Genomic DNA, 27,560 nt, shown 5'->3' on the forward strand with positions numbered 1-27,560 from the left:
TAGTGACTCTATTCCATCAACATTTAATCCTACCTTTCCCATCTTGAAAAATAATCTTCCCTCCACCTCACAGACTTGGCAGCTGTATCTTTATTTCCCTTCACAGACAAGACTCTCATAAAAGTTATCTACAATCACTGTCTCCACTTTATCTCTCATTCACATCTCTTCAAAATTCCACTGCAACCTACTCCTGCCTCTACCACTTCTATTAACAGTCCTTGCTACCATCACCAGTGGCCTTGTTGCCCAAACGAATGAATACTTTTCAGTTCTTACTGGCTGCTCCTATAGCATCTGAAACAGCAACCACTGACTCAGACCCTGTAATGTCTTTCTCTTTATGACACCACTTCTGATTTTCCTCTTATCTCTCTAGCTGTTCTATTTCAATCTCTTCTGTAGGCTTCTCTTTTCTGTCTAGCTCTTAAATGTCAGAGAGCCTCAGGATTCTATCTTTAGCCACCTTCTCTTCTTAGACAGCAGTCCCCCTCAACTGCAGTTTTGCTTTCTATGGTTTCAATTACCCAGTCAACTGCAGCATAGAAGCAGAAGATTCTCCTTGTAGGGTACGATCGGACAGTCAGTAGGAGCCTAAATTCACCTCACTTCATTTCATCACATAGGCATTTTATCATCTCACATCATCACAAGAATAAGTGTGACTATAATACAATAAAATACTTTGAGACAGACCACACAAATTTTAGAGTATATTGTTACAACTGTTCTATTTTATTTTTGTTGTTGTTAATCTCTTACTATGCCTACTAATAATAAATTAACTTTATCACAGGTATATATGTATAGGAAAAACAGTACATAATACTATTCATGGTTTCAGGCATCCACTGGGGGTCTTGGAACACATCCTCTGTGGATAAGAAGGAACTATTGTACTACATTCTCTCTTTAGGTGATCTTATCCATTCTCCAAACTTTAGTTATTCGGTAAAAACATACAGATTAACAGCTTCAGAGCCAGAGAAACTTGCGTTCAAACCACAGCTCTGCATTTAACTTGTGTGGTCTAGGACAAGTTATTGAAGTTCTCTAAGCATTAATTTATTCATTTAGAATACTACATCAAAAATCATCACAAAAATTAAATATTAAAAGAACTACTCACAGGGCATCTGGGTGGCTCAGTTGGTTGAGTGTCAAACTCTTGGTTTAGGCTCAAGTCATGATCACACAGTTCGTGGGTTTGAGCCCGTGTCTGGCTCTGCACCATCAGTGTGGAGCCTGCTTGGGATTCTCTCTCTTTGCCCCTCCCCCTCACATGCCTGTGCACACATGCTCTCTCTCAAAACATAAACATTAAAAAAATAAAAGAACTACTCATCACAGTGCCTAGCGAAAGATGAACTGTCTCAATAAAGGGTAGAAACTGTTGTTATTATATATGTGTCAGCAGCTCTCAGGTTCATATTCCTAGCTTAGATTTCTTTCCTAAGCTCCAGACATACATAACCAACTGCTACTGGACACATCTACTTGAATGACCTACAATCACTTCAAACTCAACATAATCAAATGAAATTCATCTTTCCAAGGAAATTTCATCCAATCCCAGGTATCTTAGTGAAAGACACTACCTACATTTCATCATTAGTTGACCCCTCTCTATCCTTCACTCCCACTTATTAAATTGCACGTGCATAATATGATGTCAGATACTGTTCTGAGTGCTTTATATACAGTAACACAATTAACATGAGACATGCACAGGTAAGAAGATATAAAGTTTATAAATGACTAATAAGTAGTATAAATAGACACTGTAAGGCTGTAAAGGAGGAAGAATGACTACAGACTAGGATGATCATGAAAAACAAAGTGGAAGTAGAACTAAAACTCCGGTAAATAAAAAGGCAGAGGAAAGTATTTTAAATTGGGCCTATGAAGTGAATAAAGACTCAGGGATAGGCAGAAACAAACATGGTTATGTGAGTTATAGTAAAAGAAAAGTCTGAACGGAGAAGAGAATACAAGAGAGACATTCTCAAACATTTTGGACTCATAACACTTTTACATTCTTAAAATTACTCAGGATTATTCAAGACCCAAAAAACTTTGTTCATGTGGACTTTATCTCTCAATATTTACTGTATTAGTAATTTTTAAGTAAAATTAAGTTTAATTTAAAACAAAATTTCTAAGAATGTGATTTAAAGAACCAAAATTAACCATTGTATGTTAATATATGTTAAATAATATGTTAATATTTTATAAACTCATTATATGTTAAGCATAAATAGCCATATTTTTCAAAAAAAATTAGTGAGCACACTGGCACTGTTTTATAATCTTGTAAATCTCTGGTTTCCTAGAAGGACCCGAATTCTCATAACTCTCTGTATCTACTTTGTTGCACTAACAACAAGGTAGTGGTTGCTTGCATAAGAAAACCTGGCCTCACACAATAGGTAGTTGGAAAAAGGAGTGTTTTAATAGAGTTTTCAGATAATAATGGATATATTTCTTTGATACTACCCTAAAACTTGGCAAGCTATAGTTCCTTAAAGGTTAATTGCAATATGGAATTGGGATCAACATCAATAAACAAAAATAAGCTTTTCATATTCTGAGACCTTAAAATCTGTTGGTCTGGGGCACCTAGGTGGTTCAGTTAGTTAAGTGTCCGACTCTTGGTTTTGGCCAAGGTCATGATCTAACAGTTGGTGAGATCAAGCCCCAAGTCAGGCTCCATGCTGACAGCATGGAACCTGCTTGGGATTTTCTACCTCTCTCTCTGCCCTTCACTGAATTATGGAGATCTTACAAATGTTGACAAATCTCCTTATACTATATCAAGTCACATTTATTAATGTACCAGTGATTTCATCAGAAGTCTTTGAATGCTTAGAGTGGATACAAACTTAACAAAATTCTAATTTTCCCTTGAAAACTCAAAATTCACCACTGGCAATATTTATTGTCAGTTGTTTTGAACCATGTGTGCGTGAAAATGGAGATTCAATAAAATTAATACTTCTTACTGGTTCATCAATGACATTCTTAAATAAAACTGACTGTTCTGTTCTGTATTTTAATTGAGAGTTTGTGGTGGTGAAGAATACAATGACTACTCGCCAGTTGGATGCTGATCTAATACCTACAAAGGTGCCAACACTCTTACGTCACTGATATAAATGTCAACAGAGTAAAAAACAGAAGTAACATCTGAATAGCAACATAAAAATACTTCTTATCTTGCAGATTCCCTAAAATGGTTTGAGGGACACCAGGGAGTGTAAGACCATACTCTGAACTGCTGATAGAAGAAAAAAGGAGACAAAGCTTCCAAAAGAGAACCTTGAGGGATCAAAGAGTTGACCTAAATAAAGTTCCCATTCTAAAAACTTGCATCCGGGGTGCCTGGGTGACTCAGTTGAGCATCTGACTTCAGCGCAGGTCATGATCTCGCGGTTCATGAGTTCAAGCCCCGCGTCAGTCTCTGGTGCTGACAGCTCAGAGCCTGGAGCCTGCTTCAGATTCTGTGTCCCCCTTTCTCTCTGCCCCACCCCTGCTTGTGCTCTGTCTCTGTCTTTCAAAAATGCATAAACATTAAAAAAAAAATTTAAAAACCTCCACCTGATTCCTTTGACCCTCTTCACATGCTGGGTAATTTTCAAGTTGTATCCTGGATGTCATAAATGTTAAGTTGTAAAGATTCTGGATTCTGTCGTTTTTCCCTCAAATGAGTACTGTTTTCTTTTGTTTTTAAGCAGACAATTATTTTTGCTGAACTTGAACTATAAACTGTTTATTTGGGCATTAGCACCTGTCTCACTTCAGATCCTTTGTCTTTCATTAAGCTGCTCTGAATCTATTACACTGCAATAACTTAGGTCTCAGACAGAGATGTGGGTAGACAGAATCTGGGCACTCTTTCTCTGGCTCTTTCCTTTGCAAAATCTGTGCATTCTATTCAGTAGCCAAGGTTTCCCCAGCTTCAGTTTTCTAGTTTCCCTGGCCTGAAAGCCTGCAGTTTTCCCACTGGAACCCCCCACCCCACCCCATCCTATTATAACTTCTCACCTAAAAAGCTTCCTTCCCAGCTCAGGGGTCCCCTTCATGCCTAAAGAGTCTGTCTACTCTTCCTGTCCAGGGGTTTCAGGCAGTTGCTTTTTGGATTACATAGAGGTTTTATAGCTTTTTTGAGGGGAGTCATATGGTAGTCTCTTCCTCCATCATTACCAGATATACAGATCCCTCACAGAAGGTTTTTGTTTAGTTAGCATTATGAGATTTGGTTTTTTATGTTTATTTATTTCTTCTGAGAGAGAGAAAAAAAGGGAAGGGGAGGGAGGGAGGGAGGGAGAGGGAGGAAGAGAGAAAGAGAAAGAGAGAGAGAGAGAGAGAGAGAGAGAGAGAGAGAGAGAATTTCCCAACCAGGCTCCACACTCAGCATGGAGCCCAACACAGGGCTCGATTGCATGACCATGAGATCATGACCTGAGCTGAAATCAAAAGTCAGAACTTAACAGACTGACTCACCCAGGCACCCTGAAATTTGCATCTTAAAATGATTTCTCTAGTTGCTGTCAGAGAAATAGTCTTAAGGAAGTTAGAGATGCAAGGAGATCGACAGAAAGAGTCCATAATATCCCCAGAAAGAAAGACCACTTAGAAAATAAAATACCCAATGTACTTTGGTTTATAAAGATTTTATTGAGAGAAATCTGATGAATTTTGAATACACTAAAAGAAAGATATCCAAATCTCACCTCTTCATCTACTGGCATTATAAACTGCTTAAGTGATTTAAAAGGCTTAAACAAAAATAAATAAATAAATAAATAAATAAAAGGCTTAAACATCTGGAAGTCATTTAATCTAACTCTTAGGTATGGTTTGTTCTAAATTGCCTCTAATTTCTTTAAATTTCCATAGAACAAAAGTTCACTAAGTTTTCCAATAGACTTTTTATTTTTTTAGCATTTTATACTTATATATTACCTGTTAAACTCTCTGGTATCGAAACAAAGAAAGGTGTGCTTTTTCCTTATTCTATTCTTGATTTATTAAATCTCAAGATTGTGTAGCAAAGATGCTAAGACTTTTCCCCATGCAACCATTAAAAACTCAATGATGTTCTTTCTTTCATTAAATTATTGTAAGGAAAAGTAAGTAGTACCTCACTTGATGTTTCCCTGGGTAAACAACATTGTTTGAATCTACAGTTTAATGAAAAAATTGTATTGTGATACAGAATCAAAAAATTATTAAAGTTTTCTCTCTTGATCTGGGTGTTGGCAACATGGGTGTGTTAAATTTGTGAAAAATTCATCAAACTATAAACTTGTTATATATACTTTTCTGCATATATATTATACTTCAATTTAAAAAAAAACAATCTGCGAAAGCTGAGATATATCTATGGTACCTTCTCTAAAATGTCAATTATTCTCATGGGAAAAATTCACAGTATTCTATTTGTGTAGTGTGACTTATCTTCACAGTTACCCTATTCCCTTATCAAAAAGGTAAACATTTTAGAAGTAAAATATGTGACATATTAAATATTAAATATTTGACATATTAAAAATATATGACAATAAAAATCATCTATAACTTCATCCCCTAGCAATACCAACTGCATTTAGAATTTAAATTTAGAGGCTTATGACCTCCATATCATTGTATTAATATATGATACCCTTTTCTAGGCTTTGGGCATGTCACTTTTTCTCCAAAATTTCTCAAAAATAAAGGAACATTGTTTAGAATCCTAGACCACCAGTAACTGAACTAAACAGGCTTGAACACAAGCAATTTATAAACAGTAAATGTCTACTACTTCCTCCATAAGTTTCAGAGCCCATGTCTTTTCTGTATCTTCACAATGTCTACCCCAATGCAAGGCATGTTGCAGACGTGTACTGATGGAAAAAAAAAAAAAAAACTAATTCTTTAAAAGAAATGACAACAGTCACTTTCATATGATACAGTAATGTTTTGATTTCAATGTCTAGAAGAAGAGGGCATATCAATCTCTGAAAAGTACTCTTTATTAATTTCTTTACCTATTTATTCATTTTTGCCATTCTCATTTAATCCCCCAGAAATCCCCTAGATTTCTCCTAACTACTCTGGATCTTATAAAGTGGAAGCTCCTGTATAATGGGGTTACTAAATTCAACTATAGCAATGCAACAGCTTTCTATCTACTTGGCTTACTTCTCTCCTGTTCTATCTACTCTGTCCCTACAGCAATGCAAGAAAACACTAAGACATAAGTTATCTCTTAGCCATTAAACTTTTAAAACATCAAAAAATTTAAACTAAGGCTTACATGTATAGATTAGAATTCTAGTGTAACTAAAGTCAAAGTTTTCATTGCCATTTCTATATACTAGCATCAATGAAAAGTTACATGCTTAGCATGAACAAACTTTCAAAAGAAACCAACCCCATATTAATCTACAAATCTGGTGAGTCACAAAGTATTACCCAACTATGGAGATTTAAAAAGCATAACACAGAAGAAATTCAAATAAGTATCTTACTATTGCCATCTTTATGAAACAAAAGCTTTATCAATAGCTTATATGCTATAAATAAAATACCTAGAGAATATGATTTGTGCTCCTACAATGCTATAAACAATAACTGTGATCAAACAATATTATAGGGTTTTGGACTATCTTTAATGATAGAACAAAAAAAAATCCAAATAAATTCAACCAGAAAACTATACTTTTAAAACATTTAAATAGCATAATCTTAATTTTTACCTTTTTTTAGAATTTAAGAGCATTTAAATTTTCAAATATGCCATCTCTAAATATACTGCTCAAATACTTTATTCTGCTTTGCTTTAAAGTACCATGTTTTAATTAAAGCTATTCCTAAATAAATCATTGTAGCGGATGGTCTAGGGAGCCCAAGTAAAAGAGAAAACTCCATGCTAATATTCCACTTGATTCTTGGGATATACACTGAATTACAGTGTTCATTAAACTGCATTTGCTCTTGAGGTAAATTTTAACAAATAGTTCTAACAGATAACTTATCAATTGCATATTAATATTTTTAATTGTTTTAGCTAGTTACTTACAGAGAGCCATGCAAGGGATTCCATGATTCGATGTTCACATCGCTCTAAATGTTTTATCATTTCTCTGGTCAAGTTGGCTTCTGCTTTGATAAAACTTTCAATCACTTTGTAAAAATCAAAGGCTTTTAAATTAAGTACATTCAGAATCCATGGGAAGGACAAATCTGTTCCAGTATCAAGATTCTGAGATGTACTTCCTAAAAATGAAAGAAAAAGTGTAACTTAGGTATGAAATGTTAAGCCTTGAATTATGTATTTTTAGCTTGGAAGGTTTTATCAAACAAAAACTTAAAACACAGCAGAAAAGCTACACAAAAATTTCTATTTAGAACAGATTTGTTTTTCATTTTGTTTAATTTATTTTAAGTAGCCTCCATGCCCAACATGGGGCTTGATTTCACAACCATGAAATTGAGAGCTGTGTGCTGTACAGATTGAGCCAGTCAGGTGCTCCTAGAGCAAAACTTTTATTGTGGAGTCCAAGGACCCAAAAGAAATAGGCTTCTAAATTTTGAGTTGTATGTCCACACGTTTTTCCTAAATAGAGGGCTTATGCTTCTATCAGATTTTCAAAGATTTAAATACCCTACCCTTATATCAGGAACAAGTATAATATCTAACCAGCAATGCATTAGCATATCCATTTTAACAACCTCAATAATCCCTGATGTTGGGAGGGAAGGATTCTTTAAAATTTTGCTAATTTGGTTAGAAAACAGCAACTCTTTTAAATGTGTATTTTCTGGTTATTAATGAGGATTCAGTTTTCCACATATGTTTAGCAGTTTTAAGTTTCTCTTTTATTGTGTATTTGTATCCTAGGTAAATTTTCTTTTGTTTTCACAAACAAGACTTCTTAATATCTACAATATTATTTGCAAAACAATACATGTCTAAAATTGTATCGTTTAAAAAACACCATCAGTGGCTTCTGTTCTATTTATCTGGTGAACCATAGCTCCAATCTTTGGTCTCATTGCCATAAAGCCTATAGCAGTGTTTCCGTATAGGGAAATGCTACTTTTGTACTCCTTGGAAATTCACAATCTCCTGTCTTGAAAGGAATTTCAAAGGTTCATTTCCTAGATTCAGGATAGCCCAGAATAAGAGCCTAATGAAATACTATTCCCAAGATGACCTGAAATAATTAAGATAATAACACATTTAAATGATTTATGGTGACTACTTATATTCTTCAATATATACTGATCTAACATATGCATATCATCCCCTTAACTCCACTCCCCCCCAAAAAACACACCACACCTTAGGTAAGTTTTTTAAACTTTAAACTGAACTAAAGTGTTTATTGACTAAAATTTAACTTACTGCTATATGTAGCCATTACAACCTCAAGAGCGCATGCCAACAAAGACATATGAAAGATGTTGTCATTCAGGAGTTTACTAAAGAAAAGAAAAAGAATGATTTTGAAACATTTACTTTTATAAAAAGAAGAAATTGTTTTATTAAAACTAAAGAATTTACCTAAAATTTTGAATGGATAATCGTTCTTCTTCCTAAAACAGATATAAAAAATGTTTAGTTAATGTCTTTTTTATGTCAGCATTAAATTTTCTTTCCATTATGTTCTTTTTAACTTACTGATTTAAGCATAGATTCCATTACTCGGTAATATAATCGGACTCCAAGTTTGTATCTCTAGAAAGAAAAAAAATTAGATTCCACTACTTTAAAAATCATAATTATTAATTTTAAAGAAGTTTTCTCTTGAAACATATTTCTGATACTTCTTAGGAAACTGAATACCAAGAGACCACAAAAACTAGCTTGTCTAAAACTTAAGACTTCAGTATAAAATGTTTAAATTCCCAATAAATTATCAAGAGGGAAGGTCCAGTACTTGGTTTTCCTTCATTTCCACTTCAGTCCATATCAATCGATACACACACACACACACACACACACACACACACACACTATATACATGGTGCTAGGGTTAACTCTTTTATATACTAATGTAATGCTTCTTGTGGCCTCGGTTATGTATTTTCACATTAGCTCTCCAGGACTGAGAATAGTCTGTCCATAAAACTGGAAAAGGCAATCATCTGACCCAATTGATGTTACCCGCAAAAAGTTTTAACCAAATAAATAGTTCCTATTAGTTCAAAGAATAACAAAATTTTAGATATACACACACAAACCATATTCCTTCAAATTATAAGCATAAATTTCATATATAACCAAAAAGACTTATAAATACAATTATTTAAAACACTATTAGCATCCAAATATAACCTCACTACGCTGAAATAAATGTATACAGATTATAGTTTTCAAACATATTTTTATGTTACCTCACTATTTCCACACAATGAAGCAGAGCAAATACAGAAACCCAAATCTCAAAGAAGTTTAATGGCAGTTCATAAATGGCAGAACCAGATATAAACCCAGGGTTCTGATTCAGAGCCCATATCTTTACCCAATGTACTGGTTTTAGATATTCTGAAATAATAATAGTAGTAAAATGATATCACTACCACCGATAAATAGCAGGTATAATATGATGCCATTCAGAGAAGTATATGCATTCACGAATATTCATATATGTATAAGCCAAAGACTATACACCAAAAATGTAATTGTATCAAAGATTTTAATTTTTTCTACTGATTTTTTTAAAAATTTCTACAATTTGTCTAAAAACTTCTACATGTTTACTTTTAGTTTCTGTAATAGTGTAAGGGGCATTTTCTTATAAAATTTTCCATAAGCAGCAGCATACACAGGCAGGTAAGATACAGAATCTACCAATATAAGACAAATATTATTGTAATATTTTCACAATTTGGAAAGACATTATATTTGAAACTATTTCTATTATAGTGACACCAATCGAAATGAACTCAAGTTACCTGTGATCCAATTTCCATACATCCCTGTCCCACAGCTTTAGCAAATTTCTCTTTAAAGATGCATCCAATATCCTTCACTCTTTTCAGAATACTTTCCTTTGGATTCACTGTGCAGTTCTTTAAAGAGGAAAAACTTAAGTCAATGTTGAGGATACTATTCAATCATAATTAACATGTCTGTCCTATGATATACAACTTTTCACTTTTTGATTATTTACACTATGGAAATACTTCCATAAAAACTAGGTAAACACAACTACTGAAAATAAAAGGAGCATAAAGAATTTCATTTTAGGATGTTAGTAACCAAAAAACACTAAAGCACAAATAAAAAACCCTACTATCTAAATTTTCTGCTGCTATGTTAAAGAAGAGATTTGGTAGCCCCTCCATCCATCAAAAAAGAGCCTCAAAGACATTACAAACTGATACCATGAAAATACATAGGATCATAAGTGACTACTAAGAACAATTATACACCAACAACTGGAAAACCTAAAAGAAAAAGAAAACTTCTTAGAAACATACAAACTACCAAATCTGAACCATGAAGAAACATAAAACCTGATCAATCAAGAAACAAAAGTAATAATCAAGAAACAAAAGTCAAGATCCAGACAGCTTCACAGGTGAATTTTATCAAGCATCCAAAAAGGAATTAATACCAAAACTTCTCACACCCTTCCAAAAAATAGAAGAAATAACACTTCCAAACACATTTTACAAGGCCAGCATTACCCTGACACCAAAACCAGACAAGGATACCACATGAAAAGAAAATTATAGGCCAATATCCCTGATGAATGTAAATGCAAAAATCCACACAGAACAAATGATTAGGAAGCCAAATTAAACAATGTTAAAGGATCACATACCACAATCAAGTGATATTTATTCCAGAGATGCTAGGATGGCTCCACATTCACAAATCAATCGATATGATACATTAACATAATGAAGGATAAAAATCATACAATCTCAATAGATGCAGAAAATTCCTGACAAAATTCAACATCCATTTACAATAAAAACTCTCAACAAAGCAAGTAGAGAGAGAACATACTTCAAAATAATAAAAGCCATTTATGACAAGCCCACAGCTAACATCATATTCAGTGGTGAAAAGCTGACAGATTTTCCTGTAAGATCAGAAACAAAGACGCTCACTCTCCTCCCACTTTTATTCAACATAGTATTGAAAGTCTTAGCCAGAGCAAATTGGCAAAAAAAAAAAGAAATAACAGGCATCCAAACTGGAGAAGAAGTAAAACTGTGTCTATTGATACATGACACATTATATATAAAAAACCCTAAAGACTCCATCAAATCATTGTTAGAATAAACAAATTTAGTAAAGTTGCAGGATACAAAATCAATGGACAGAAATCAGGTGTGTTTCTATGCACTAATAATGTACTAACAGAAAGAGAAATTAATAAAAAACCCCATTTACAATTGCATCAAAAAGAATAAATTACCTAGAAAAAAAACTGAAGAAGACAAAAATAAATGCAAAGATATCCCATGTTCATGGGCTGGAAGGATTAATATTGTTAAAATGTCCATACTACCCAAAGCAATCTACAGATTCAATACAATCCCTATCAAAATTCCAATGGCTTTTCCACAGAAATAAGTGATCCAAAAGTTTGTACCCATCAACAAAAGATTAAAGTAATCTTGAGAAAGAACAAAGAACAAATCACACTACCTGATTTCAAACTGTATTACAAAGCTATAGTAATCAAAACAGTACGTTATTAGCACAAAACAGACATGCAGAGCAGTGGAACAGAATAGAGCCCAGAAATAAACTCATGCATACAATTAATCTGTGACAAAGGAAGCAAAAATATACAATGGGGAAAAGACGGTCTCTTCAATAAACAGTGCTGGGGAAACTAGACAGCCACAGGAAAAAGAATAAAACTTGCCAACAATACAAAAAATTAACTCGAAGTGGATTAAAGACCTAAATATAAGACACGATACCATAAAAATCCTAGAAGAAAACATAGGAGATAAACTCCTTGACATTAGTCCACAAAACAAAAAGGAAACCAACCTACTGAATGAGAGAAATATTGGCAAATCATATATTTAGCAAGGGGTTAATATTCAAAATATATAAATAACTCATACAAGTCAACAAATAGTCTGATTTTTAAAAAAAGGCAGACCTGAATAGACACTCTTCCAAAGAAGACATACAGATAGCCAATCAACACATGAAAAGAAGTTCAACATCACTAATCATCATGGAAAGGCAAATCAAAACCACAATGAGATATCACCTTATACCGGTCAGAATGGCTACAATTATAAAGACCAGAAATAACAAACATTGACAAGGATGTGGATAAAAGGGAGCCCCATGTACTGTGGGAATGTAAATTGGTACAGCTACCATGGAAAAGAGTATGGAAGTTCCTCAGAAAATTAAAAATAGAACCATTATATGATCTAGCAATTCCACTTCTGGTATTTATCTGAAGGAAACAAAAATGCTAACTCAAAAAGATCTGTATCCCCTCTTCACTGCAGCATTATTTACAGTAGAAAAGACATGGAAACAACCTAATTGTCCATGACTGAATAATGGATAATATATATACGTATGTACATATGCACGTGTATAAAATGGAATGTTATCCATCCACAAAAAATGAAATCTTCCATCTGTGACATGTATGGAACTTGAGGGCATTATGCCAAGTGAAATAAGTCAGACTGAGAAAGACAAATACTGTAAGAACTCATTTATATGTGGACTCTGAAAAAAAAAAAAAGACAAACACAAAAAATCAAGCTAGATACAAAAAACAAATTGGTATTGCCCGAGTAGGGGTTGGAGGTGGGCAAAATGGGTGAAAGCTATAAGAAGTTACAAACCTTCAGTTATAAAATAAATAAAATAAGTCATGAGGATGTAATATACAGCATGGTGACTATAGATAATAATACTGTAATGTATAATTGGAAAGTTGCTAAGAGAATAAATCTTAAAAGTCCTTATCACAAGAAAACAAAAATTTCTAATTTCTTTCTAATTTCTAATGTATGATGACATGGGAACCAGACTTACTGTGATCATTTTGCAATATATACAAATATTTAATCATTATGTTACATATTTGAAACAAAATGTTATATATATATCAATCATACTCCAACAAAAATAAACTAAAAATGAAACAATTATAATACGACTACTAAAATAAAAAGAATCTCATGTACTCTCATAAATTATCTTCAATTAAGAGTTAAACTGGGGTGTATATTATCCTAAAAATACAAATAATAAAATTAAAACTATGATTTGAGTTTGGTATCATATCCTAATTAAAAACTGTGCTAAGAGTTAAGTATTATTAAATCATTTCACTACCTTTTCAAAACACATAATAGAGAAATGGTTACAAAAGAAGTTTCAATACATGCATCATATGGGGTGGGGCTCTATTTAGTAATTAAAATTTATCACAAGATGATTACTAAAATGCATATCATGATACATTAAAATATTCTGTAATTCATATTGTAATCTATTAAAACATATCAAAAACTTGATTCCCTTCAGCTATAACCAAAGAGTGACTATATTCTTACAATCTTTATGGGTCAAATACATTCAAAATACTATAAATTAGAAAATAAACTTTTGGCCTCAGCAATCACACAACAAAAAGAAATAAAAGGCATCCAAAGGGGCAAGGAAGAGGTCAAACTTTCACTATTTGCAGATGACATGATACTCTATGTAGAAAACCTGAAAGATTCTGCCAAAAAATTACCAGAATACACAAATTCAGCAAAGTAGCAGGATATAAAATCAATATGTAGAAATCTGTTGCATTTTTATACAGCAATAACGAAGCAGCAGAAAAAGAAATCAAGGAATCAATCCCATTTGCAAAAAAACAGTAAGATTCCTAGGAATAAACCTAACTAAAGAGGTGAAGATCTATACTCCGAAAACTATAGAACACTTATGAAAGAAACAGAAGATGACAAAAAAAGTGGAAAAGCATTCCATGCTCATGGATTAGAACGAACATTGTTAAAATGTCTATACTACAGAAACCAATCTACACATTTAATGCAATCCCTATAAAAATACCACCAGAGGGGCGCCTGGGTGGCTCAGTCAGTTAAGTGTCCAACTTCAGCTCAGGTCATGATCTCACACTCCGTGAGTTCAAGCCCCACGTCGGGCTCTGTGCTGACAGCTCAGAGCCTGGAGCCTGCTTCAGGTTCTGTGTCTCCCCCTCTCTCTCTGCCCCTCCCCTGTTCATGCTCTGTCTCTGTCTCAAAAGTAAAACTAAAAACATTTAAAAAAAATTAAAAAAAAAATACCACCAGGATTTTTCACAAAGCTAGAACAAACAACGCTAAAATTTTTATGGAGCCACAAAAGACCCCAAATAGCCAAAGCAATGTTGAAAAAGAAAACCAAAGCAGGAGGCATCACAATCCCAGACTTCAAGCTGTATTACAAAGCTGTAATCATCAAGACAGTATGGCACTGGCACAAAAACAGACACATAGATTAATGGAACAGAATAGAGAACCCAGAAATGGATCCACAACTATACAGTCAATTAATCTTCAACAAAGCAGGAAAGACTATCCAATGGGGAAAAACGCAGTCTCTTCAACAAATGGTGTTCAGAAAACTGGATGGGAACATGCAGAAGAATGAAACTGGACCACTTTCTTACACAAAAATTCAAAACGGATGAAAGACCTAAATGTGAGACAGGAAACCATCAAAATCCTAGAGAACCTCTTGGGAACTATTGGGACCGAAAAAAAGCTTCTGCACAGCAAAGGAAACAATCAACAAAACTAAAAGGCAGCCTACAGAATGGGACAAGATATCTGCAATGACATTATCTGATAAAGGGTTAGTAACCAACATTTACAAAGAACTTATCAAACTCAGCACCCAAAAAACCACCTAGTTAAGAAATGGGCAGAAAACATGAATAGGCACTTCTCCAAAGAAGACATCCAGATGGCTAACAGACACATGAAAAGATGCTCAACATCATTCATCATCACGGAAATGCAAATCAAAACCACATTAAGATACCACTTCACACCAGTGAGAGTGGCTAAAATTAACAACTCAGGAAACGACAGATGTTGGCGAGGATGTGGACAAAGGGGAACCCTCTTGCACTGTTGGTGGGAATGCAAACTGGTGCAGCCACTCTGAAAAACAGTATGTAGTTCCTCAAAAAGTTAAAAACAGAAATACCCCACAACCCAGCAATTGCACTGTTAGGTATTTACCCAAAGGATACAAAATAGATTCAAAGGGATACATGCACCCAAATGTTTCCAGCAGCATTATCAACAATAGCCAAACTATGGAGATAACCCAATGTCCATCTACTGATGAATGGATACAGAAGATGTGGTATACACACACACACACACGCATGCACATATACATAGGAACATTACACAGCCATCAAAAAGATTGAAATATTGCCATTTGTAGCAGTGTGGATGGAGCTAGAATGTATTATGCATATGGGAATGGGAGGAGAGAAGAGAGTGAAACAAACCACAGCAGTCTCTTATTTTTTTTATTGACAATGCTTTATTTTTTTAAATTTAAATGCAAGTTAGTTAGCCTACAGCATAGTATCGGTATCAGGGAGTAGAACCCAGAGTTTCATCACTTACATAAAACACCCAGGGCTCATCCCAACAAGCACCCTCCTTAATGCCCATCACCCGTTTAGCTCATCCCCCCATTCGCCTACCCTCCAGCAACCCTCAGTTTGTTCTCTACATTTAAGAGTCTCTTATAGTTTGTCTCCCTCTGTTTTCATCTTATCTTTCCTTCCCTTTCCTTATGTTCATTTGTTGTGTTTCTTAAATTCTACCTATGAGTGAAATCATGTGATGTTTGTCTTTGACTGACTTATTTTGCTTAGCATTAATAGATTCTGGTTCCATCCACACTGTTGCAAATGGCAAGATTTCATTCCTTTTCATCACCGAGTAATATCCTGTGTATAAATACACCACATCTTTATCCATTCGTCAGTTGATGGACATTTGGGCTCTTTCCATAATTTAGCTATTGTTGATAGCGCTTCTATAAACATCGGGGTTCAGATCAGCTTTTTTGTGTTGTTTGGATAAATACCTAGTAGTGCAATTGCTGGCTCATAGGGTAGTTCTATTTTTAATCTTCTGAGGAACCTTCATACTGTCTCCCAGAGTGGCTGCACCAAACCACCAGAGACTCTTAATCACAGAGAACAGGATTGACAGAGGAAGGTATAGGAGACAAACTAGATGGGTAATGGGTACTAAGGAGGTCACTTCTTGTGATTAGCACTGGATGTGCGGAAGCAATAAATCACTGAATTCCACTTCTGAAACCAATACTGCACTGTATGTGAACTAACAAAAATTTAAATAAAAAAAGAGTGAATCAAAATAAGCTTTCTAAAACCAAACTTAATTATACCTTTCTTTGAAATATGAACACTGGAGCACCTGGGTAAGCATCTGACTCTCGATTTCAGCTCAGATCATGATTTCATGGTAGGTCGCAAGATGGAGTCCTGCATTGGGCTCACACTGGGCATGCAGACTTCTTAAGATTCTCTCCTGAGGTGCCTGGGTGGCTCAGTCTGTTGAGCATCTGCCTCTTAATTTCAGCTCAGATCAGGATCTCATGGTTTGTGAGATATAGCCCCACCTTAGGCTCTGCACTGACAATGTGGAGCCTGCTTGGGATTCTCGTTCTCTATCCCTTCCCTGATCATGCTGTCTTTCCCTCTTTCTCACAATAAATAAACATTAAAAAAAAAACTCTCTCCCTCTGCCCCTCCCCTATTCACTCACTTTCTACCCTCACCTCTAAAAAATAAATAAATATCAACACTGTCATTCAAAAATTTCACATTCTATAAAATCAATAATTCTTTGGGAAAGAAAACAGCACACATATGTTAGAAACAATAACAAAGAAGCCTCTCCTGTCATAAAGTCATTGTTGCCTGGCACAAAAACAAACACTCAGATCAGTGGAACAGAACAGAAAACCCAGAAATGGACCCACAAACGTATGGCCAACTAATCTTTGGCAAAGTAGGAAATAATACAATGGAATAAAGACCGTCTCTTCAGCAAGTGGTGCTGGGAAAACTGGACAGTGACATGCAGAAAAATGAACCTGGACCACTTTCTTACACCATACACAAAAATAAACTCAAAATGGATGAAAGACCTCAATGTAAGACAGGAAGCCATCAAAATCCTCGAGGAGAAAGCAGGCAAAAACCTCTATGATCTTGGCCACAGCAACTTCTTACTCAACAGGTTTCCGGATGCAAGGGAACCCAAAGCAAAAATGAACTATTGGGACCTCATCAAAATAAAAAGCTTCTGTACATTGAAGGGAACAATCAGCAAAACTAAAAGGCAACCAACAGAATGGAAGAAGATATTTGCAAAAGACGTATCAGATAAAGGGTTAGTATCCAAAATCTATAAAGAACTTATCAAACTCAACACCCAAAAAACGGGCAAAAAACATGAATAGATACTTCTCCAAAGAAGACATTCAGATGGCCAACCGACACATGAAAAAATGCTCAACATCACTCAGCATCAGGGAAATACAAATCAAAACCGCAACGAGATACCACCTCACCCCTGTCAGAATGGCTAACATTAACAACTCAGGCAACAACAGATGCTGGTGAGGATGAAGAGAAAGGATCTCTTGTGCACTGCTGATGAGAATGCAAACTGGTACAGTCACTGTGGAGAACAGTATGGAGGTTCCTCAAAAAATTAAAAATAGAACTACCCTATGACCCAACCATTGCACTACTAGGTATTTATCCAACGGATACAGGTATGCTGTTTCGAAGGGACACGTGCACCCCAATGTTTACAGCAGCACTATCAATAGCCAAGAAAGAGCCCAAATGTCCATCAATGGATGAATGGATAAAGAAAATGTGGTATATATACACAATGGAGTATTACTTGGCAATCAAAAAGAATGAAATCTTGCCATTTGCAACTACGTGGATGGAACTGGAGGGTATTATGCTAAGAAAAATTAGTCAGAGAAAGAAAATACCATATGACTTCACTCATATGAGGGTTTAAGATACAAAACAGATGAACATAAGGGAATGGAAGCAAAAATAATATAAAAACAGGGAGGGGGACAAAACCTAAGAGACTTACATATGGAGTACAAACAGAGGGTTACTGGAGGCGTTGTGCAAGGAGGGGATGGGCTAAATGGGTAAGGGGCATTAAGGAATCTACTCCTGAAATCATTGTTGCACTATATGATAAGTAATTTGAATGTAAATTTAAAAAATTAATTAATTAAAAAAAAATAAAGTCACTGTTGCCAAAACATTCACTTAAATGCCTACAACTTCTAAGATTTTACTTACAGAAGATGTCATTCATTATAAAAATAAAGAAACCTGAACTAATAAAGACATAAACTCAAAGAAGAACTTAGTGATCCTCAAAACATGCTCTTAAGGTAAGCAATTTGCAATCTAGATAGGAAAAAATGCAGTTAGGCTGTTAAGCTTCATTTAATGTTAAACTTTACATTGAGCTCCAGAGAATGCCCGAGGTAGAATATTCTGCCAAACTAAAATATTGTAAAATAAAAAAAGAGCTCCTACATACTCAAAATGTTAGAGGAAATATTCAAAATGAATTTGAGAAGATAGATTATTGGGGGAAAACGAGAGACGGGTGGGGGGGGGGGAGAGAGAAGCAAACCAGACGAGTCTCAACTATAGAGAACAAAAAGGGTAGCTGGAGTGGTGCTGGGTGACAGGATGGGCTAAATGAGTGATGGGCATTAAGGAGGGCACTTGAGATGAGCGCTGGGTGTTAATGTCAGAGATGAATCACTAAATTCTACACATGAAACCAATTTTACCAGATATGCTAACTAACTAGAATTTAAACAAAAACTTGAAATAAAAATAAGAGAACAGGGACGCCTGGGTGGCTCAGTTGGTTAAGCGTCTGACTTCAGCTCAGGTCACAATCTCCCGGTTCATGGGTTCGAGTCCCTCACTGGCCTCTCTACTGTCACCACAGAGCCCACTTCATATCCTCTGTCGCCCTCTGTCTGTCCCTCCCGTCCCCCTCTCAAAAATAAACATTTTTAAAAACAGAACAAAGAGATTATCATTCTTTTAACTTCTATCATTATTTCTTTTAAAAGTTCTAAGTAATTGAGTAGCTATTTTTGGGAAATATTCTTGTGCTACAGATAATCCACATATAAAAGCAACTTCAAGCAATTTGGATAAACAAAATCAGTTCTGAGCCAACACAATTATGAATATGATGACAAAATACTTTGCTAATTCATGGGGGGCATATAAGCAAGAAGATGACAACAGAGTATGACAAAGCCACAGGCAGGTCACGGTATTAAATGTTAACCATACAGGGGCGCCTGGGTGGCTCAGTCGGTTAAGCGTCCGACTTCAGCTCGGGTCACGATCTCGCGGTCCATGAGTTTGAGCCCCGCATCAGGCTCTGGGCTGATGGCTCAGAGCCTGGAGCCTGCTTCCGATTCTGTGTCTCCCTCTCTCTCTGCCCCTCTCCCGTTCATGCTCTGTCTCTGTCTCAAAAATAAATAAATGTTAAAAAAAAATTAAAAAAAAAATGTTAACCATACAGAGCACAGAGTTATTGGAATACAGCAAACTGTAATAATTCTCTTGGCCTTATCCAATTTCCATGGATGAGCATTTCTGTGAATCCTAACCTTTATTTAAATTTAAATAAGGAGTGAAGAAGCAAGCAAGCAACGTACACATTAGTTTTCATTATTTCTTTTTTTTTTAAATTTTTTTTTTTAACGTTTATTTACTTTTGAGACAGAGAGAGACAGAGCATGAACGGGGGAGGGTCAGAGAGAGAGAGGGAGACACAGAATCTGAAACAGGCTCCAGGCTCTGAGCTGTCAGCACAGAGCCCGACACGGGGCTCGAACTCACGAGCCGTGAGATAATGACCTGAGCTGAAGTCAGACGCTCAACCGACTGAGCCACCCAGGCACCCCAGTTTTCATTATTTCATTCTTTCTCTAGTTTTTGCACAGCAAGGGCCCTTCAGATGTCAAACTCAGGTCTATAGGAATTGGAAACTGCAATACACACAAGTTCAGACAAGAAATGTAAATAAAAATGGGCTGAAAACAGGATAAAAAAGACTACAGAGATATGGTAAATGTTAAATCCTAATACCACATTCAAAGAAAGGATCTTAAAAGCAGTCAGAAAGAAAATATACACTAACTATAATGAAACAACAGTCAGATTCACAGATTTCTTAAACAGCAATCAGGAGAGCCAGGAAATAGCAAAATAATATCTACAAACTTCTAAGAGAAAGTAAATATCTAGAATTGAAGATTCAGCTAAACTACATGACAAAAAGTAAGACTAAAGAAATTTTAATAAACAAAACACAAACCTTTTAAGTTCATCCCAAACTGACACTCACTGAGGAAATTATTTAAATATGTATTTGACACATAGATCAATGGAAGAGAGTAAAGAACCCAGAAATGGACCCACAAATGTACGGTCAACTCATCTTCAGCAAAGCAGAAAAGAATATCCAATGGAAAAAAGTTCTTCAGCAACTGGTGTTGGGAAAACTGGACAATGACATGCAGAAAAATAAACCTGAACCATTTTCTCACATTATACACAAAAATAAACTCAAAATGGATGAAAAACCTATGTGTAAGACAGAAAACCATCAAAATCCTACAGGAGAAAGCAGACAACAACCTTTTGACCTTGGCCATAGCAACTTCTTACTTGACTCCAAAGACAAGGGAAACAAAAGCAAAAATGAGCTATGGGGATCTTATCAAGATAAAAAACTTCTGCACAGTGAAGGAAACAATCAACAAAACTAAAAGGCAACTGATAGAATGAAAGAAGATACTTGCAAATGACATATCAGATAAAGGGTTAGTATCCAAAATCTATTAAAAAAATCAAACTCAACACCCACAAAACAAATAATCCAGTTAACCAAGAGGCAGAAGACATTAATAGACACTTCTCCAAAGATGACATCCAGATGGCTAACAGACACATGAAAAGATGCTCGACATGACTCAGCATCAGGGAAATACAAATCAAAACCATAATGGGTGATACCACCTCACACCTGTCAGAATGGCTAACAACTCAGGCAATGACAGATGTTGGTGAGGATGTAGAGAAAGGGGAACACTTCTGCACTGTTGGTGGGAATGCAAACTGGCATAGCCACTGTAGAGAACAGTATGGAGGTTCCTCAAAAAATTCAAAATAGAGTTACTCTACAACCCAGCAATTGTACTACTAGCTATTTATCCAAAGGATACAAAAATGCTGATTCAAAGGGGCACGTGCACCCCAATGTTTATAGCAGCACTATCAAATAGCCAAAGTATGGGGAGAGCCCAGATGTCCATTGACTGATGAATAAAGAAGATGTAAATAAAATCATACATACAATGGAACACTACTTGGCAATCAAGAAGAATGACACTTTCCAGTTGCAACAGAACTAGAATGTATTATGGTAAGTGAAAGAAGTAAGCCAGAGAAAGATAAATATCACATGATTTCACTCATATGTGGAATTTAAGAAACACAACAGATGAACATAGGGGAAGGGGAGAAAAAATAAAAACAGAGAGGGAGACAAGTCATAAGAGACTCTTAAATACAGAACAAACTGAGGGTTGCTGGAGGGAAGGGGGGGATGGGCTAAATGGGTGATGGTTATTAAGAAGGCATTTATTGGGATGAGTACTGGATGTTATATACGTAAGTGACGAATCACTAAATTTTACTACTGAAATTATTATATGTTAACTAACATGGATTTAAACAAAATAAAACAAAAAAATATGTATCTGAAGAAGAAAATGAAATCAGAAATGAAGTCTAAGTTGCAAGAATTTGTCAACAAGCAAGGCAAAGATTAAACGTGAAAAAATCCAAAATAGCACTAAGTGAAACAGTACTACCAACATCTAATTTGGAGGTTTCAAAAAAGCAAGAAATAAGATAACAGACAAGGGCATGTTGGTTGGGAGATGTTTAAAAAAATATTCAGTATTTTTAATAATTTTTCTAATTTTAAATTTCTTTATCAAAATAACAAAGTTTCATTTATTGCTTACATTAAAATAGGAAATCAGATTTTCTGATGGTTGATCACTTGCTGAATTTAAGATCATCATTAACTGTTGAATAGTATTCATAACGGTCCTAGAGAAAAAAAATAGGAAGAAATATTAAGCAATGAAGGAAAGCAAATAAATAAAATGTATCTATTTATCTATTTCACAAGTTAAATCTTCAAACTCACTATTTCTTGTTTATATTTAAGAAGTTCTCTGAAATAAGACTTTACAAAGCCCTTAGTGTACTGTTATTTACAAGGACTTACATTTACTTAAACCTTTAGGAAAGAACATGTTCATAATCACTAAGATCATAATTAAAAACACTGGTATGTTTATTTACGAATAAAACTACATTTCAGTACACAATTAATTTGCAAAATTAATATTTTAGGAAAAGCACATATAAACTGCTATCAAAATGGTAATTTAAGAAAACATTACAATTAAAGTTTTTCAAATACGGTAGCATATACCCTAACTCAAATGAAGAAACACATGACTTTACAAAGATTTTCAAGATGAAACAAACATTTTAGAAGTCATCACTGTTAAAGCATAAAATTGGGTCAGTCCCTTAAGATTTCTTGAATGCTATAATTATGTGTGTGTGTTGTACAGTAAATACTAATGTTCCAATTTTGGAATGGTAGCACATTGCTACTATAGGTACTGTTTAATAGTGCAAAGAACTACAGAATGTTTATGGCTGAAAGGTTCCTTAAATATTGTTCAGTGAACATGTTCAGTGAGAATTTTCTTCCTCTTTTTTGTAACCTCAGTAAGAATTACTCAGTTTGGAAAAAGAACTTGTCTTTATATCTTCTAAACTCTTTTGGTGAAAGTTTCCTTTTAGGAAAAAACATGTCAAACATCCCTGGTTTTTCTTTGAATCATCTTTGTTATTATACCAAACTTTTTTTTTCATAAATACTTAACATTTTTATTTTATTTTGCTTTTTATTTTTTAATGTTTGTTTATTTTTGAGAGGGAGAGAGAATGAGCATGCACGAGTGGGGGAGGGGCAGAGAGAGTAGGAGGCAGAGAATCTAAAGCAGGCTCCATTCTGTCAGCACAAAGCCCTACATGGGGTTCAGACTCCTGAACTGTGAGATCATGACCTCACCCGAAGTCGGACACTTAACCAACTGAGCCACCCAGTTGCCTCTACACCGAACCATTATACCTCTCTCAACTGATATTTGTACATTCTCACCTTTCAAACATTATTGCTTTTATAACTTGTACATCCTCTAATCTACTTAAGCCACACTGACTAAAGCCACAAATAACTAATTGCTAAAACTAAAAGATGCTTCTCACTTGTTCTGATACCTGATTTCCTTCAAACATGTGACACTCAAACACCTACTCTTTCCTAAAATTCCCTCCCTCCCTTGGCTTTTTTGGCTTCATCCTCTGAGGCCCCTTCTCATTCTCTTTAACTTCTATCTAGTCCTTAAATGCTAGCATTCTTTAGGGTTCAGCCCTTAGCCATTCTTGCTATTACATACCTTTACTTCAGGCAACCTCATCTTTCTTTATGGTTTTAACTTTCCCTGATGATTCTCAAATCTGTAAGAGCTTATATCCTTCTGCTTACTACTTCTTCATATCCCATAAATGCCTCATGAATAATATTCTGAATATTATTCATCAAATATTCATCAAATATTTATCAAACCTGTTCTTGTTCCTTTATTTCGACTGCCTACTCTTGGCTTGGATATTCAGCATTTCTCAACTGAATTACTGCAATAGAGCAGTTCAGGGATTTTGACTATGTGTATGGTAATCAGGTCTATGCACGTGTAGTTTAGAAAAATACCTCCTCAGGTTATTCTAATTTGCACCCTTGGTTAAGAACCACTGTGACACATTGAGAGGTCAATTTCTCACTATGTCGTCCTTAGTCCATCCCCTTGCAAACTACTACCATGTAATTCAGAAGCAAAAAAAGAAGGACAAGTTTCAAGAAGAGGGAAAAGCAAGTGTGAAGGTCTTCAAGTATAAAGGAAGAGCTTTAAGCATTCAGGAAACTGGCTAGTTCATCATGAGCAGGCAAACAAGATGAGGTGAGAGAGGCAACAGAAGCTGGATCTTATAGGCACTGTCAAGGAATGTGCATTTCAACTGCAACAGGAAGCAATCAAAGGTTTAATATGGTGAACATGATCTGACTCACATTTCTAGATTACTATTCTGGGGCTCTCTGCAGAATATATTTGGTGGTGGGGAGAGAGGAAAAGTGAGGAGAGTAGACACAGCAAGATCAATTAGGAGGCTACTGCAAAAAAAATCCAAAACAAAGAGAAAGAGATCTTGGACAAGGGTGGTGAGACTGCAAATGGAAAACAGGAGATGGACTCGAGGTATTTAAAAGGTAGATTCAACAAGACTTGGTAAGAGATTAGATGTAGAAAGTGAGGAAAAGGACAGAAAAATGCTTCTAATCCAAGTTTATGCAGAGCAAAGGATAATACATCTTTTTCTTCTTTATTTACTGAGATGGAACACATTCCCACTCTAGCTTATATTCTTTAAGGACAGACAGAACTATGTCTAATAATCATATCCTCAGCAACTAGTGAAATACCTGGCATGCAAAGACCACTCAATATGTTTGTTGTGTGTATATACAAATATACAATAGAATGAACAAACCCAAAGGACTATAAGGCACAGAATAATAACAGTGAAAATCAAAAGAAAATTCATACCTAACTGGAGTCTGCGGAAGCATCGTATTCACCTCTTCATCAGAGTTACTTTTTCGTGGTGTTCTCTGCATTTCAAAACTAAGTAATGATAAACAAAGTCATTAATATATAGTTTGTGCTTTATGAATCAAAAGAGCAGTATATTACCATCATACAAAATGGTAAGTCAATAACAAGTGATAGGAAACAGATGATTCAAAAGCTGTTCAAGTAAATCAAATTTTATTTTTTTCACCATTGTTTTTAAGTTGGGTTTTTCTTCCACTAGGTTTATGAAAAACAGTTGCACCAATTCATTAACAATTTTTTAAAAGTGAAAGTTAGATGCTATCTCTAAATGCTAGATGGTATTACTAACCAAGCTGTTCAGTATTAAAAAATAAAAGCTTAAGTTTCTTAACCATTACGCCTTCCAAAGACCTTACTTTGACTTAAACTTGAAACATTCTGTATTTAACCTATAAATTATATACATTTTCAGTTACATATTCAAAAACTTCATGCTAACGACATAAACATAATAAATTTTTTGTAATTACTCTCAATCATTCCTATTTTAGGATTATACATGACAATTCAAGAGAATATACTTTTGTATTAACATTTAAAAAAAAGAACCAAGCAATAATAGTAGATGAAAGGGTGGGAAAGAGAGACCACTACTTAAGTAAACTAATTACTTCAACAATTTTCTTTTCATGCACATTTTAAAAATTATATTCAAGGGGCGCCTGGGTGGCGCAGTCAGTTAAGCGTCCGACTTCAGCCAGGTCACGATCTCGCGGTCCGTGAGTTCGAGCCCCGCGTCGGGCTCTGGGCTGATGGCTCAGAGCCTGGAGCCTGTTTCTGATTCTGTGTCTCCCTCTCTCTCTGCCCCTCCCCCGTTCATGCTCTCTCTCTGTCCCAAAAATAAATAAACGTTGAAAAAATGAAATGAAATGAAATGAAATGAAATGAAATAAAATAAAAATTATATTCAATAAAAAATAGTTGTTATAGAGAATAATTCACATTAAATCTCTATTTGTTAATATATGCTTATCAGCTTTATAGAAAGGCATTTGAAGTAACTTATTATAAATGATATTTAAAGATCACAAAGTTGAACAAAAACCTATTTAACCTACGTGTATCAATATCAACCTATAATGTTATAGCAAAAGCATTTCAACAAACAGACCATGTACAATACCTGTCTATAGGATCAGCCTGAAGAGTTTTATCATGATCCAGAAATAATCTTGCATCAAGATCTTTGTTTTTAAGGTAAATTTCTTCATATTGTTTAGAGAGACTTTCCACCTCAAAAGAAAAAAAATACTGGTGATTATCCTTTTCATATCATTTCATCTCTTAGTCCACAGAAGTACAGATTTAATTAAAGAATCTTTGTACAGCGTACAATTTTATAATATAGACAGTTCACATGCAGTAATAATAGAGCATATCTAAAAGTGACATTAAAAAATTGCTATCTTTTTAACTCTAATCTTAAACGGATTTTTTTTTAAAACACTTTTTTTTTTTTTTTTTAATTTTTTTTTTTTTCAACGTTTATTCATTTTGGGGACAGAGAGAGACAGAGCATGAACGGGGGAGGGGCAGAGAGAGAGGGAGACACAGAATCGGAAACAGGCTCCAGGCTCTGAGCCATCAGCCCAGAGCCCGACGCGGGGCTCGAACTCCCGGACCGCGAGATCGTGACCTGGCTGAAGTCGGACGCTTAACCGACTGCGCCACCCAGGCGCCCCTCTTAAACGGATTTTATGCATGCACCCCATTCATTAGAGTTTTTTGTAGACAATGATCACCAATAACACAAAATAGTACTGAGACAGATCTGTAAGACAAAAAATAAGTATTATTTTAATCAACTTAATTGCCAAGGTGCTCCAAATAGCCCATACATCCCTCACTTATAATCTTCCACTATGATTATGAATATAAGAATATTTTTCAGGGCGCCTGGGTGGCTCAGTTGGTTAAGCATCCGACTTTGGCTCAGGTCATGATCTCACGTTTGGCGAGTTCAAGTCCTGCAACAGGCTCTGTGCTGACAGCTGAGTCTGCAGCCTGCTTCCAATTCTGTGTCTCCCTGTCTCTCTGCCCCTCCCCTGCTCATATTCATTCTCTGTCTCTCTCTCTAAATAAATAAACATTAAAAAAAGAATATTTTTCAAACATTATAACAAACTCCTGATTATACATTCTGCCTATTTTTTCTAAATTCTTTGGTGGCATTCCAACTCCCCGCCCAATTAACATATCACAATGTATTCCTAATCTCAGATACCTTTTCATTTGTTAGAATCTGTAATTCTTTTGTAAGTTCTCATTCATTATTTTCTAAACATAATTAAAAACCAATGCCCAGTAAATAACTACTTGGCATGACTTCTGCTATGACTTTTAAAGTCAAAATATTTCTGGGGCGCCTGGGTGGCGCAGTCGGCTAAGCGTCCGACTTCAGCCAGGTCACGATCTCGCGGTCCGTGAGTTCGAGCCCCGCGTCGGGCTCTGGGCTGATGGCTCAGAGCCTGGAGCCTGTTTCCGATTCTGTGTCTCCCTCTCTCTCTGCCCCTCCCCCGTTCATGCTCTGTCTCTCTCTGTCCCAAAAATAAATAAAAAACGTTGAAGAAAAAATTTTAAAGTCAAAATATTT

The 27,560-nt window shown here is 35.2% G+C and overlaps 1 protein-coding gene across 5 annotated transcripts in view; it reads right to left on the reverse strand.

Moving 5' to 3' along the window:
- The window catches only part of RB1 (RB transcriptional corepressor 1), a 180,627-nt gene that overhangs the window by 87,796 nt on the left and 65,271 nt on the right, over positions 1-27,560 (reverse strand). For 4 of the 5 annotated variants that reach the window (XM_030310532.1, XM_030310528.1, XM_030310557.1 and 1 more), the window contains 8 exons: positions 26,091-26,200; positions 24,899-24,976; positions 22,175-22,262; positions 9,949-10,065; positions 8,672-8,728; positions 8,555-8,586; positions 8,396-8,472; positions 7,067-7,263 (listed from right to left, as the gene is read on the reverse strand). In XM_030310532.1, coding sequence (XP_030166392.1) covers positions 7,067-7,263; positions 8,396-8,472; positions 8,555-8,586; positions 8,672-8,728; positions 9,949-10,065; positions 22,175-22,262; positions 24,899-24,976; positions 26,091-26,200 — 756 coding nt within the window. The remainder of the gene's footprint in view (positions 1-7,066; positions 7,264-8,395; positions 8,473-8,554; positions 8,587-8,671; positions 8,729-9,948; positions 10,066-22,174; positions 22,263-24,898; positions 24,977-26,090; positions 26,201-27,560) is intronic. The other variant, XM_030310551.1, reaches the window with a different exon arrangement.

The sequence above is a fragment of the Lynx canadensis genome, chromosome A1 (assembly GCF_007474595.2).
Source record: "Lynx canadensis isolate LIC74 chromosome A1, mLynCan4.pri.v2, whole genome shotgun sequence".
NCBI lineage: Eukaryota > Metazoa > Chordata > Mammalia > Carnivora > Felidae > Lynx > Lynx canadensis.